The 15,364-nt window shown below is 41.6% G+C and overlaps 2 protein-coding genes across 3 annotated transcripts in view; one reads left to right on the top strand and one right to left on the bottom strand.

The window, feature by feature from the left end:
* Nucleotides 1-8,974, bottom strand: part of tnni3k (TNNI3 interacting kinase) — a 51,060-nt gene extending 42,086 nt beyond the window's left edge. For both annotated transcript variants that reach the window (XM_024415177.1, XM_024415178.1), the window contains exons 1-6: nucleotides 8,821-8,974; nucleotides 8,133-8,241; nucleotides 7,645-7,730; nucleotides 3,607-3,704; nucleotides 2,491-2,601; nucleotides 2,218-2,316 (exon numbers count right to left, since the gene is read on the bottom strand). In XM_024415177.1, the coding sequence (XP_024270945.1) occupies nucleotides 2,218-2,316; nucleotides 2,491-2,601; nucleotides 3,607-3,704; nucleotides 7,645-7,730; nucleotides 8,133-8,241; nucleotides 8,821-8,860 (543 nt within the window). In that variant the 5' untranslated portion in view covers nucleotides 8,861-8,974. The remainder of the gene's footprint in view (nucleotides 1-2,217; nucleotides 2,317-2,490; nucleotides 2,602-3,606; nucleotides 3,705-7,644; nucleotides 7,731-8,132; nucleotides 8,242-8,820) is intronic.
* A 1,424-nt stretch (nucleotides 8,975-10,398) lies between these two features.
* lrriq3 (leucine rich repeats and IQ motif containing 3) overlaps nucleotides 10,399-15,364 on the top strand; it is a 6,664-nt gene continuing 1,698 nt past the window's right edge. The window contains exons 1-7 of the mRNA XM_042323685.1: nucleotides 10,399-11,397; nucleotides 11,782-12,105; nucleotides 12,217-12,347; nucleotides 12,866-13,004; nucleotides 13,394-13,471; nucleotides 13,585-13,720; nucleotides 13,916-14,645. Of these exons, the coding sequence (XP_042179619.1) occupies nucleotides 11,119-11,397; nucleotides 11,782-12,105; nucleotides 12,217-12,347; nucleotides 12,866-13,004; nucleotides 13,394-13,471; nucleotides 13,585-13,720; nucleotides 13,916-14,645 (1,817 nt within the window). The 5' untranslated portion in view covers nucleotides 10,399-11,118. The remainder of the gene's footprint in view (nucleotides 11,398-11,781; nucleotides 12,106-12,216; nucleotides 12,348-12,865; nucleotides 13,005-13,393; nucleotides 13,472-13,584; nucleotides 13,721-13,915; nucleotides 14,646-15,364) is intronic.

Here is a 15,364-nt window from a genome sequence, read left to right as displayed (position 1 = left end):
CTGGGATTCAAACCAGTGACATTTCGGTTACTGGCCCAACGCTCTTAACCGTAAGGTTACCTGGAGGTTGAGAACAGAAGAGAGAGAGTCAACTATGGCAGAGCGGAGAGCCTCTGTGACACAGAGGAGAGTGGTCTTAGTTGAGTGAGCTGCATTGAAGCCTGACTGGTTAGGGTTTTGAAGATCGTTCTGAGAGAGATAATGAGAGAGTTGGTCAGAGACAGCACACTCAAGTGTTTTGGAAAGATAAGAAAGAAGAGATACTGGTCTGTAGTTTTTGACATCAGATGAGTCGACTGTTGGTTTATTGAGGAGGGGAGCAACTCTGGCCATCTTTAAGTCAGAGGGGACACAGCCAGTGGAAAGGGATGAGTTGATGAGGGAAGTGAGAAGGTCTCCAGAGATAGTCTGGAGAAGGGAGGATAGGATGGGGTCAAGTGGGCAGGATTTTGGGCGGCCAGTCATCAGTAGTTGCAGGATTTTATCTGGAGAGAGAGGGAAGAAAGAGATCAATGTGTAGGGTAGTTCTGATTTGGACCAGTGGACTCAATAGGCTGAGGGAATGACAAGCAGATGTCATCAAATGATTAAGGAGGGAGGGGAAAGTGGAGAGGAGTTTCCCAGGGTTGTAGGTAGAAGCTTGAAATTTAGAGTGATAGAAAGTGTCTTTAGCTGTGGATACAGAGGAAGAGAAGGTAGAAGTGAAGGGAGTGGATGACAGGTCCTCCGAAAATGTAGTTTTCTTCCATTCCTGTTCTGTTAGCACGCAGTTAGTCACTCAGCCACAGAGTGGGAGGGGAAGGTTGAGCCGGCCGGGAGGAAAGTGGACAGTGGGAGTCAAAGTAGGCGGAAAAGGAGGAGAGTAGGGTCAAAGAGGCAGAGTCAGAGTCATTTGACAGGAGGGAGAAGGATTTAGCAGGAGAGAAGGAAGAGAAAATGGGATAGAAGAGAAGAGAGTAGTGGGAGAGAGAGAATGAAGATTGAGGCAGTGCATGACCATCTGGATAGGGGCTGAGTGGGTAGTGTTGGAGGAGAGAGGGAGAGAATAGTAGTGACCAGAAACCTGCAGGGGGGGTGCAGTGAGATTAGTCTGTCTGTCTTGTGAATGGGAGATGACTGGGAAAGGCTGAGATCAAAAGAGGAAAGGAGTGGAAAGAAAGAGGGGGAAAGAAATGAATTGAAGTCAGGTGTTGCGGGGTTAAAGTCGCACAGTACGATGAGTGGTGAGCCATAATCGGGAAATTAGCTTATCAAGGTGTCAAGCTCATTGAGGAACTCTCCAACAGCACCTGGTGGGTGATATATGACAACAATGTTAAACTTGATTGGACAAGTGACAGTGACAGCATTGAATTCAAGTGAGGAGATAAGACAGGTGAGATAGGGGGAAAAAAGAACATCTCCACTTAGGAGAAATTAGTAGCTCTGTGCCACTACTGCGACGACCAGATGCTTTTGGACTATGAGAGAACACATAGTCAGAGGACGAGGTAGCAGCTGGAGTAGCAGTGTTCTCTGGTGTAATCCATGTTTCTGTCAGGGCCCAAAATTGTAGGGAGATAAACTCAGCCTTAGAGACTGCAGATCGTCAGTTCCAAACGCTGCCGGAGACTAGGAATTCATTGGTTGTGCATGGAGGGTACACTAAATTAGAAGGTTTGCAGCCACGGGCTGGTGAGCATCTGTAAAACCTACAGGTAGAGGAGCGAACTGGGATAGAAAACACACACATACTTGCCAAAGCTACAAACGAGCAAAATGATATCATCAGAGAATAACTGGGTAAGATACTCAAGTGTATTTTGGAGAGACCTAGCTCAAATGACTCTGGTCCGGGGCATTACTGCGCGTTCCTCTACTAACAGAGCAGAGGCAACTCATTGTTTTTGTCACGTGATGGGAGCAGAGCTTAGAGAGACCCACTTGAGACAAACTTGACAGGGAAGTGGGAACTGAGCCTGGGGATAACTGTAATAGACACTGTACAGATAAGTCCTAAATGTCACTCTTTTCCCTATAGCCCATAGGGCTCTGGTCAAAAGTAGTACACTATGAAAGCAAAAGAATGCCATTTTGGGACATAGCCTACATCCCCGGTATCAAGAAAAGGGAATGAACAGATTTCAACACATCCATTGCTTGGCAGAATGTAAAGAGGGATATCTTGGATGAAGCTACCGACACTGTTATATTAGGACACAATGTTTAAACCATTACCTGGTCATGGCCATAGTAAGCAGCAATATGCAGAGGAGTAAAGAACACAGCATCCTGGACGTTGACATAGGCTCCATGCTGGAGAAGGATATCCACTGCCTAAGAATGACAACATGTAGGCTATATTACAGGACATATTATTATCATATCACAAAATCTCTTGTTGGAACACCCATTGTTGCTGACACCAGCAGGACTATTCCTAAATATGAATGGTACTGTACAGAATGTGAGGTAATGTCTAAGACTGGTATGAACAGGGGCCGTGCCCACCTCATGGTGCCCAGCGATGGTGGCGATATGCAGGGCTGTGAGGGCACCGTACCCAACCTGCTGGATGTCTGCCCCTCCGTGGAGCATTGCCGTCACCAGCTCCGCATTGTCCTGGGAGGACACACAACTACTGTCAATCACATAGGTTTGTTTTCACTTTAACATCACACTTGAGGAGAATTTAAATTGTACTTCCTTTATTCCTTGTGTCCTCTCCCTAAAAACATTGGGGAAGCTAAGCTTCCTCCTGTTTGACCTTCTCTTCAGGCATTTTGAGGAGGTAAGGAATCAGGGAAGATACAGGTGACGTTCACCCCAAGTTATCAGCATCTTGATTAAGCCGAGACCTCAAATAGACAAATGTGTAACACTGATACTGTGTGCTTCAGGACTAGATGAACTCTCTCTAGTCCTTAGTATGAGAGCAAAACAGGAGATATCACACTGTTCATAGAACAATGTGTGCTTTGTGATGTGACTTGCGCTCCACCATCTGGTAAAACCATGGAATGTCTCCATCTCATTTAACAGAAAAGGACAATCGATAGAAACATTCACACGTCATAAACAGTAACCTACTCACTATGGAAACACACATATCTTTATAACTATATCAATAACACTGTCTTCAGATGAAGGCATGAAGGCAACAGGTGTCTAACCATTCTAACCATTCCACCACTGCACCTGTACATAGCCCACCTATAATTTAGCCCAAACAACTACCTCTTTCCCAACTGTATTTCATTTTTATTTATTTATTTATTTTGCTCCTTTGCACCCCATTATTTTTATTTCTACTTTGCACATTCTTCCATTGCAAAACTACCATTCCAGTGTTTTACTTGCTATATTGTATTTACTTTGCCACCATGGCCTTTTTTGCCTTTACCTCCCTTCTCACCTCATTTGCTCACATTGTATATAGACTTGTTTATACTGTGTTATTGACTGTATGTTTGTTTTACTCCATGTGTAACTCTGTGTCGTTGTATCTGTCGAACTGCTTTGCTTTATCTTGGCCAGGTCGCAATTGTAAATGAGAACTTGTTCTCAACTTGCCTACCTGGTTAAATAAAGGTAAAATAAAAATAAAAAAATAAAAAATTCTCTCACCTTATAGACAGCCAGGTGTAGAGCAGTGAACCCATTCCTGGTAAGCCTGGATGGACGTAGGCCTTTCAGCATCAGAGTCCTTATGTGGACTTTATTACCTGGAGAAAACAATATACTAGCCTCGCATCAGATCTGTCTGTGGTATATTATCTATGTTTTAATTATTAATATTATTATTTTATTTTTTTAAATATATATATATATATTTCATTTTTTAGGGGGTAGATCAGCTTTAATATTTCAGATAGATTGTGGCTTCTATCAATGTAATTGTGTAACGGCTGCCCTCTAGTGAGGAGGAGTAGTAAGGATCGGAGGACCAATGTGCAGCGTGGTACGTGTTCATGCTCTTTATTAAACCAAGCGAACACTGAAACAAAACAATAAAGGACACGTGAAATAACCAACCGAAACAGTTCCGTGTGGAACACACAGACACAGAAAATAAACACCCACAAAACACAAGTGGGAAAAGGCTACCTAGGTATGATTCTCAATCAGAGACAACTAACGACACCTGCCTCTGATTGAGAACCATACCAGGCCAAACGCAAACACAACATAGAAAACGGAACATAGACAACCCACCCAACTCACGCCCTGACCAACCTAAAACAGAGACAAATCAAAGGAACGTGGGTCAGAACGTGACAAATTGTCTGCATCACTTCCAATCCCTCATATATTTTGGGGAAAAAATGTATATACACACAACCGTTCAAAAGTTTGGGGTCACTTAGAAACGTTTTCGTTTTTGAAAGAAAAGCTATTTTTTTGTACAATAAAATAACATAAAATTGATCAGAAATACAGTGTAGACATTGTTAATGTTGTAAATTACTATTGTATCTGGAAACAGAGGCCAATTATCAGCAAGAAGGCCTAGAAGGCCAGCATCCCGGAGTTACCTCTTTACTGTTGACATTGAGACTGGTGTTTTGTGGGTACTATTTAATGAACCTGCCAATTGAGGACTTGTGAGGCATCTGTTTCTCAAACTAGACACTAATGTATTTGTCCTCTTGCTCAGTTGTGCACCGGGGCCTCCCACTCCTCTTTCTATTCTGGTTAGAGCCAGTTTGCGCTGTTCTGTGAAGGGAGTAGATCACAAAATAGTGAACAACAATGCTTAGGCCTGTATTTCCAGGCCTAAGCCTGGACACAGTCTATTTTACAATGGATTTATTTGTTTGTTTTTACTCTTATCCTTCTTCTACCCTCATCACTCCCATATATTTATGTCCATCCGGTTCTATTTGCCTTTCATTCAAACTGTGCTCTAAAAAAAGTTGTTAAGATATATACGTTTTATGGCACAGTATGTTTTACATTAGTTATCTTATTGTAATTAGTTGTTATTAGTCCCAACCTTCAGCTCCATTCAACCCCTCCCATCAATCTCTTAACACCATCCACATTGGATTAAAATTTGCCATATATTTTTCAATTGTGAGGTGAAGTTTCACAAAAGTTATGAACCTTTCTATTCTTATTGTTTCTACAGATTGTAAATTGAAAATAAACCTTTTTGCAAAAAGTATTACTATACTATTGATTATTGAATCCAGCATCGTTTTACGTATCAGTTCATAAACCATGTGCCATGGAATCGGTACGTCAAAAATCCAACAATTTTGCAATCTATATGGTATGGCTGTCAATTTTTTTAAATCCTTAAATGAAACTGGAATAGTTTTTTATTCATCACAATTTTCTTTAACCAATTTTGGTCTTTAATGCATGGCCGACAGACAAGTTCCTTACATTTTCCCCCTTCCACATTCCTCTTCCATTTTTTGCGGTAATGATGCAATTAGTTGGTTTGGGTAGAGCAGTGTGTTTTTTCTTTTCTAAAAATAATGTGTTTTTTTTAACAATTGTTATATTTGAGTTTAACCACAATATTTGTTATATTATTTCTTCTGTCTTTTCTGGTGGATGATTTAAAAATAGCGATATTTGGGAGATGTAAATAACTGAAAGTGAGCGGTTGTAATCTGAATAAAGGCCTTTCTTAAACATAGGGTGAGACGTTCTTACTAATTTGCTAGAGAACCAGTTTGTATTTAAGTATAACTTTTGTATGACTGAAGCCTTTAGTGAGAGATCTAATGCTCTAATATTTTATCATTTCTTCCCTCCGAAGTCATCTTCGTTACATAAATAGGCCCGTTTAATTTTATCTGGCTTGCCGTTCCAATAAAATGTCATATTTTTTTCTCTAATACATTTTTTAAAAACTGTTAGTTAGGTGTGGGCAAGGCCAAAAACAAATAGGTAAACTGAGATATGACCAAAGAGTTTATCAGGGTGATTTTTCCACAAATATAAAGGCATTTTCCTTTCCATTGTAGCAAGATCTTATCTATTTTTGCTAACTTTCTATAAAAATGTATTGGAGTGAAATCATGTATTTATTTTTGGATATGTATACAGAGTATATCCACATCACCATCAGACCATTTTATTGATAAACTACATGGTAATGTAAAAGTTAAATTTTTGTGTGATCCAATACGTAATATAGTAGTTATATAGTAAATTATTCTTAATTCTTAATGTGTTTGAGCCAATAAGTTGTGTTTTGACAAGGTAGGGGTGGTATACAGAGGATAGCCTTATTTGGTAAAAGACCAAGTCCATATTATGTCAAGAACAGCTCAAATAAGCAAAGAGAAACAACAGTCCATCATTACTTTAAGACATGGTCAGGCAATGCGGAACATTTCAAGAACTTTGAACGTTTCTTCCAAGTGCAGTCGCAAAGCCATCAAGCTCTATGATGAAACTGGCTATCATGAGTACCGCCACAGGAAAGGAGACTGCATGAATCAGGCCTTCATGATCGTATTGCTGCAAAGAAACCACTACTAAAGGACACCAACATGAAGAAAAGACTTGCTTGTGCCAAGAAACACGAGCAATGTACATTAGACAGTGGAAATCTGTCCTTTGGTCTGATGAGTCCAAATTTGAGGTTTTTGGTTCCAACCGCGGTGTCTTTTTGAGACGCAGAGTAGGTGAACGGATGATCTCTGTATGTGTGGTTCCCACCGTGAAGCATTGAGGAGGGATGATGGTGTGGGGGTGCTTTGCTGGTGAGACTGTCAGTGATTTATTTAGAATTCAAGGCACACTTAACCAGCATGGCTACCACAGCATTCTGCAGCGATATGCTATCTCATCTGGTTTGTGGTTAGGTGACTATCATTTGTTTTTCAACAGGACAATGACCCAACATACCTCCAGGCTGTGTAAGGGCTATTTGACCAAGAAAGAGAGTGATGGAGTGCTGCATCAGATGACCTGGCCTTTACAATCACCCGAACGCAACCCAATTGAGATGGTTTGGGATGAGACGGACCGCAAAGTGAAGGAAAAGCAGACGACAAGTGCTCAGCATATGTGAGAACTCCTTCAAGACTGTTGGAAAAGCATTCCAGGTGAAGCTGGTTGAGAGAATGCCAAGAGTGTGCAAAGCTGTCATCTACTTTGAAGAATCGTAAATGTAAAATATATTTTGATTTGTTTAACGCTTTTTCGGTTACTATATGATTCCATGTGTTATTTCATATTTGTGATGTCTTCACTATTATTCTACAATGTAGAAAATAGTAAAAATAAAGAAAAACCCTTGAATGAGTAGGTGTGTCCAAACCTTTGACTGGTACTGTTAATTTAAGTAATAAGGCCCGAGGGGGTGTGGTATATGGCCACATACCACAAACCCCCGAGGTGCCTTATTGCTATTATAAACTGGTTACAGAATTAGGACAGTAAAAATACATGTTTTGTCATAACCGTAGTATACGGTCTCATATACCACGGCTTTCAGCTAATCTGCATTCAGGGTTCGAACCACCCAGTTTATATTGCTGGTTAGACAGCATAAACAGATCTGGGACCAGGCTAAAAAAAAGAAACACTGGAGCACAATCAAAGCTAATGAGCCCATGGGCATCAAGACAAGAGTGCAGCAGCATATGTAACACTGTAATGTTTTGGTAAGAGGTTATTAATAGTAATAATCGTACATACCGCCACACATGCAGCAGAGATGCAACAGGGACAGTCCGCTCTGTGTCCGGTAATTCAAGTTCACTTTCTGGAAAGCTTCATCAGAGCTGAGTTATCCAAATACAAATACGAATGTAAGTCGAGTGTAAAAATGTGTAATTACAATAGTTATTACGCTGTACTTTACACCATAATTAGGACACTGATGTAAAATGTATAATGCATTTAATAAAACAGCAATAATCAACCCAGAAGACATTCGGACATTGTCTAGAACTGTGACATGTATATGGAGACTGGGCATGAGTCACAATCATAACATTTCTGTGATGTCATATCCTGACATGTGAAAGACTGAATAGGGATGAATGCATCACTTTCACAGAGAGCTAATGTTACCTGAAGTCATTATCATAAAATGTTTGGCATGTTATGATGTTATAACATGACATGTGAAAGACTGAATAGAGAATAAATGTGTCGCTTTTATCACAGAGGGCCTCTGTTACCTGAAGACCTGTTTGAGGTCTGTCAGCTCGCTGTCTTTGATGCGTAGGTCATCCTCCAGCCTCTCGATGATGACAGAGTATGACTCGCTCACCTTCTTCTTCCACTCTTCTTCAGAAAGGGAGTTAGCCCAGTTTTAGCATAGACATAGCATAATTTCGTGAGCTATTAGCCTGATTGTGACTGAGGTACTTTCATTTTAAAAAGCTGAAACACTTTCCATCCTGAAAGGGATTTAGTACATCTACAGAATGCATTTCCCGTCACTTGTATTTTCCAATTTTATTTAACCTTTATTTAACTAGGCAAGTCAGGTAAGAACAAATCCTTATTTTCAATGACGGCCTAGGAACAGTGGGCTAACTGCCTGTTCAGGGGCAGAACGACAGATTTGTACCTTGTCAGCTCAGGGGTTTGAACTTGCAACTTTCTGGTTACTAGTCCAACGCTCTAACCACTAGGCTACCCTGCCGCCCCAATGTTAAACAATGTAAGTTTTCTATATCCTAGTTTAATTACCAAAGGAAGAATTGAAGGTAAAAAAAAAAATGGCAGCAAAAGTTACTACCACCCTATTGGGTATATGTTCTTCAAAGCAAAGCTTCTTAATAGGATTCTATAGTACATATTTAGACCCCGACATATACTCTCTTAGGCAGCACAAAACACTGAAAGAGAACAAGCCATTACCTGTACATGTCTGAGTTGGTCTTGATTTATAATTTCCCATTGAACCTCTTATTTTGTTCTTTTCTTCCTGTGTACGTTGTATAGTTTGGTGGAGCAGAGGAGTGAAGCAGTAACACTATCCCTATCTCAGTCACAATAGAGCAGGACCAGATAAAGAGGGATCATGGCAGAGGGCTATAAATAAATACATCTCTGAGAGGAATGCCTGACCACTATGACAACTGATCTGTGTGTGTGTATTGTTCTTTTCAAACAGCAGGTGGCCATTACCTTATATTGTCTTGCACAAGCCATCGGTCAGTTTTCAATTATTTTTTAAGTTGTTTGAACTGCTTGATGGCCTGAAAACGAAATAATGTCGTCAGAATTGCAAGGAAACTGTCTTAGGATTTAATTACTGACAGCTTGACCACAGAAGAGTACTCCTGTTCCTTGCAGTGATTAAGTAAAATTATTTGAAGAATGAGGACCTATGGAATGGCATCCATGTTGCTTAGCCTTCCACTTCATCTGTACATCACAAAGTTGCCACGGACCATGTCCCAGTCCAATTTGACATAATGGTCTGTGTGGTGGATATTCTCATTCCCCACATTCTCTCTGGTGAAACCTATAGGGATGCCAGTATGACGTCATTGACTGCTTGCTTGCCAATAGGCCACTACCTATACATAACTCAAATCAAACTTTATTTGTCACATGCGCCGAATACAACAGGTGTAGACCTTACCGTGAAATGCTTACACCTGCGTTGCTTGCTGTTTGGGGTTTTAGGCTGGGTTTCTGTACAGCACTTTGATATATCAGCTGATGTAAGAAGGGCTATATAAATACATTTGATTTGATTTGACTTGGGTGACTGGAGTCTTGGACTATTTTTTGGTATTTTCTCTGACACTGCCAAGTATATAGGTCCTGGATGGCAGGAAGCTTGGCCCCAGTGATGCACTACCCTCTGTAGCGCCAAGATGCCGAGCAGTTGCCATACCAGGCGGTGATGCAACCAGTCAGGATGCTCTCGATGGTGCAGTTGTAGAACTCTGCATAGGATGTCAAGAGCCGTTCCCTTACACTAGTGTTCAAAAATAGAGCAGAGCACCAGTGGAATGCACATAGAAATGGAATCAGAACTGATGGCTATGATGCCTCATACTAGCTTCGAACAATGAAGAGGCACACAACTCTGAAAGCTTTTTGTCAATTATTTTCAGTCATTATTACAAAAATTGATTGTCAATACCATATCATTTCCCCATAGACACATTTTTAAATATGCCCAAAAATCTAAATCTTAAATATCAAAACAGCTGACCCAACCTATGCACCTGTTGATCATTAACATGAACCCACCACATTGTATCCCTATTTCAGTTCAATTTAACACAGAATAATTCCTATCATGATTATAAAGGAACAACGGTATTAGAAGCAATATTAGCATAGTTATCACTATAGTTCAGAGTCAGCTCCCTTTCTTCTTCTCCACGTCCTCCATGAGTCTCTTCCTATACTTGAGCATCTTCTCCAGGTGTTTAGATTGCAGGGCCTCCTGTAGAGACCTCCGTTTGGTGCCAAGGGGCAGTGGGACAGTGGATACGCCCGGCTGTAGTGCCTGCAACGCCGCCAGAGTCGAGGAGAACGAGTCAAGCATATCCGGGCACACAGGGAACATACAGGCATTCCACAGACGACAGACAACTCGATGTGTCTCCAGCGAACCTCAGGCTCTCAGGGCTCAGGCCCCAATTTGTGATGATTGTAGAAATGTGTGTGCTAAATGTTCAATGATAAATGCAATCCAATTCATAGCCTACATTCAGATGAACATTAATTTCCAACATTTAGTCATTCGTTCGTTTCTTTCAGACGTTTAAATAGCCAATAACCCCGTCTTATATACAGTTAGTTTGTCGATATCGACATTGGCAAAAAGTTTATGATAACACCTATTTTATTCGGATGACAGCAAAGCGAGAAACGCACGGTCAACACACCATGCTTTCTGTCTGACGCTTCCGCACAGCGCAAATGTACATATAAACTGTATCCATGACAACATGAAAACCTTGCAGTTCACAGAGACGGCAGCACTGCAAGAATGAGCAAAATTCACATATGAAGTAGCAAAATATTTTACAATCAACTCATGATCCTATGTTCTACGTGCTAACTTTAAGTTTTATTAATTTTGTTCCGTTTTTTTAAACAAATGTGGCTAGGCTACTATTGTATTATGACCACTAGCCTGTGTAATATGCCTCTTCAAATCAGAGGGAAAATGTGAAGACCACTGAAGAAATGGATTCACTTGATGCCCAAAGGAAATACCTAGTGACCTGCTCGGAGTCCCTTATATTAAGCCATGGGCAGGGACCAGGTTTGGTCCTAGTGGAGAAAGAGACTGACCCTCAACAGGTTGTTATGGTCAATCTGAGCTGCTTACTGCTGAAAAACCTGGATAATGTGGGAAGCTGCAGGTCACTAAGAGTATGCATCTTGGCAGACAATTTTATATCTACGATAGATGCTCTCATCGCATGTGTGCATATAGTGAAGTTGGATCTTAAAGGAAATCAGGTACCTTTTACTTAATTAAGGCCTTACCTTTACATAACCAGGAAATCCCAATGATATCAGAAGATCTCTTTCTGAGGGAGACCTAGATATGACTCAATTCACTTGATTTGAGTGGTATATCTTGTTCCTTTGCTATACCTGATTGATACTGTCTGTATCTGATTGTAGTAAAACCATTTATATGCTGTATCATACTAACCATGGTTGATACTGTATCTTGCTCTCTTTGTTTGGAATTTTGCAGATGCCTTGCATTCAGAATATGAAATGTGAGCATGATGTAGTCTAGCTCTGGTCTAGGGTGTTACTGCTACTCATTAATAGAGGAATGGGCAGTAAAGCCCTGGACCAGAGCTAGATAGATGTATTCCATCTGTCTTTCAGATAACCCAACTCCCCGGCGTAGTGTTCTGGGACAGCTTGAGACGACTCCAGCTGCTCCATCTCCATGACAACAACATTGGGACTAGAAAGAACATTGAGGGGTTGTCAGGCTGTCCTAACCTCACAGCATTGACCCTCTACGACACACCGCTCAGCCTAAAGGGAAACTACAGACACTGCATCATCAACAGCATCTGGTCACTGAAGGCTCTGGATAACTTTGTGGTCTCTGACGAGGAGATCATTGAAAACTGGATCCTCCCTCTGCATTTCAAAACCCTCTGTCATCATTTTTACTTGAACCTCTATCCAGCAGCTAAGATGGTTTGTAGGCCTTCTTGTGCTCCTTGATGTCATTTGAAATGTGTTCCCCATGTTATATCCATGGTGTATCCTCCATAATTTTCCCATAAACATTTAAATTGTCTCATCCAGGGGCCTTATCAGAGTGAAATGAGAGCAATCCATAAGATTATATCAGAGGTCAATAGGATCCAGTCCGTTTATTCTCCAACGTTGATCATCCAACGATGGATCAGGGGACATCTGACCAGAAAAAGGCTTGGGTAAAGCATTTGCTGTTGCCATACTGTTCAATGAAAATTGACACAAGTATTCCATAAAAGGGGCAATCAGCAGTTGCTACATCAATATTTTGACTTATAATTTAATGATATGTACCCATTGATTCTTGAAGAATATAACTGTCGCACCCCATCAGAACCCCAAATATTAGCTTGTTTTACTCCAATGTTTTTAAACAAAGTAAATGTAAACAAACACGGTATAGCCTCAAAACATGGTTAATTCTCTCATTTTTAGATCATTGATGGTCAGTCCTTTGAGCGTAATTACATTTCTCCAGTCCCACCCCTCAGCTTTTTACCAAAACAGTGGTGCAGAGAACACTTATTGTTTCAACTTCTGATTATTCCTTTAAAGAATTGATTTATATAGGAAACCAAAGCCTCGTGTAGGAGATAATTTTCCTATAGCTCATTGACCGCACACAATCACCTCTCTTTCCTTATGTATTCTGTGTCATGGTGTTTCACTGAAATGTTATCTGTTTTTATTCTGTCAGACTTGTCCCTGCTGTGCCGAGACGGGAGAGGTTCAGCATCAGAGTCCATCTGTCCCCCATCCCCTCTGTGGAGACAGACAGTCAACAGACCCAGGGAGAGACATGGGTCAAAGAGTGCACAGCTAAACAGCACCTGCAGGTTTGGACCCCCATTAATTTCCTTACACCCTGCAATGTAGCTCAGTGTCAACCGGCTCCGAGTGGGCATGCTGATCTAGGATCCGTTTTTCCTTTTAGATCATAATAAATAAGATTACATGGACAGGGGGGACCTGATCGTAGATCAGTACTCCTACTTTAAGACACTTGATACTCCTAGAATGAAACACCCACTCAATCGAGTTTATATGGCCTCCATTATTCCACTTTAATTTGCAGACATGGTTGAAAAGGGTCATGTATAAGTTATATGAATACTGTCATTGTGAAACCATTTAAAAAATAAACAACTAGGCAAACATCTGATAATATTTGTAGAGTTTCTGTTTTAGTAAACAACATTTGTCATGATCTGAGAATGTTTTCCAGAGGCACGAGGAACAAGATGCAAAAATCAGGAGATTGTATGTCAATCTGAAGAAATTGGTGCAGGCTGGTAGCCCAGAGGTAAAAAGTTAACATTTTTCTGTGACAGCTATTTTCGTTTTCCCATGCGTTTTCCCATGCAATATATGTAATTACATGTGAACTAAAGAAGTGTTTTTTTTCCTGTTTGACAGGTTATACAAGAGGTGGTGACAAGCCAGGTGTCTTTAGAGGCCAAGAAACAGAAAGACATCAGTCCTCCGCATAACACCCCTCAGAAGAGTAAGACCATGAGGTCCAACAGAGCCAAGCACAGTGAGACGGAAAGAGGTAGGATTGCATCCCAAATGGCACACTATTCCCCATATAGTGCACTACTTTTGACCAAGGACTTATATAGGGGATAGGGTGTCATTTGGTATGCAGATGTAAGAGTAACATTAGACTCCAGTATGACCATTCTAATCATCACAATAGTGTTGTTATTAGAGTACATTTGTGATGATCTTGTCTGTCTCTGATCAGACTTCACTGCTGCAGAGGAGTTCTATGAAGAGAAGCTTGGGAAAATGTGTTTCCGCCTCATCGGCTTCAAGGCTCTGGTCCACCAGGTCGAGCCTGTCAGCAACATGCTCATCTCCCGGCAACAGGGGGGACGGGACATCCGCAATGCCATCCGCCTGTTCCACACACAGCATCCCGAGCCACCCAAGCGGCCCCAACCTCGACCACCCCTGATCAACGCCGAGAAGCGTCTGCTGGGTCGCTGCCTTGGCTCCATCAGCCTAGCCCCCTTCCAGGTGATCCAGCGGGCCTACCGGATGAGGGAGCAGGCCGAGGCCCTGCAGAGGAGGGCCAAGCAGGTGGCCCATTCCCAGGCTCGGAGGGAGGGCGCCCAGGGCCAGCGCCACGGCCTCCTGGAGGCCCGTAGGGAGGTAGTGCTCCAGGTGAGAGAGAAGGAGCAGGAGGAGGTGGAGGGGGCCCTGGCCCTGCTGAGAGCTAGCCGGGACAGGGAGGTGCAGGAGGTCAGGCAGAGACACGCTGTGTTCCTGGAGGAGAAGAGAAGGCGTGCATCGGAACGGGCCATGGTTGTCGCCTTCAGCAGGCAGCATGCCTTCCTGTCCAAGACGGTCAACAGGCATGCTGTGCGGCAGAGGCAGAGTCACACCCAGCGGGAGAGGAGTGTCATGGTTGCCAGCAGCAGGCAGCAGTCCCGGATTCAGAGGGAACTCATAATGGGATGCATAGAGGACAGGTACTGTAGGGTCAGCAAGAGGATCACCTCTAAACTTACCTCAATCTTATCATTGTCATTCAGTATGATTTTAAAACCCTTTATAAAGCCTAAATACTGTAGCTGCTTCATGTGAAATGTAGAATAATAATATGTACATGTTATAACAGACCCTTTTTTTTTACCACCTACAGTGCATTCGGAAAGTATTCAGACCCCTTTACTTTTTACACATTTTGTTACGTTACTGCCTTATTCCAAAATTGATTAAATCATTTTTACCCTCATCAATCTACACACACTACCCCTTAATGACCAAGCAAAAACAGGTTTAGAAATTTTTGCTAATTTCTGAAAAAAAATAAAACTGAAATATCACATTTACATGAGTATTCAGACCCTTTACTCAGTACTTTGTTGAAGCACCTTTGGCAGTGATTACAAATCAAATCAAATCAAATTTATTTATATAGCCCTTCATACATCAGCTGATATCTCAAAGTGCTGTACAGAAACCCAGCCTAAAACCCCAAACAGCAAGCAATGCAGGTGTAGAAGCACGGTGGCTAGGAAAAACTCCCTAGAAAGGCCAAAACCTAGGAAGAAACCTAGAGAGGAACCAGGCTATGTGGGGTGGCCAGTCCTCTTCTGGCTGTGCCGGGTGGAGATTATAACAGAACATGGCCAAGATGTTCAAATGTTCATAAATGACCAGCATGGTCGAATAATAATAAGGCAGA

The sequence above is a fragment of the Oncorhynchus tshawytscha genome, linkage group LG06 (assembly GCF_018296145.1).
Source record: "Oncorhynchus tshawytscha isolate Ot180627B linkage group LG06, Otsh_v2.0, whole genome shotgun sequence".
Taxonomy (NCBI): Eukaryota; Metazoa; Chordata; class Actinopteri; order Salmoniformes; family Salmonidae; genus Oncorhynchus; species Oncorhynchus tshawytscha.
The sequence above is the reverse complement of the archived record's forward strand: the minus strand, read 5'-3'. Positions and strand labels throughout refer to the sequence as shown.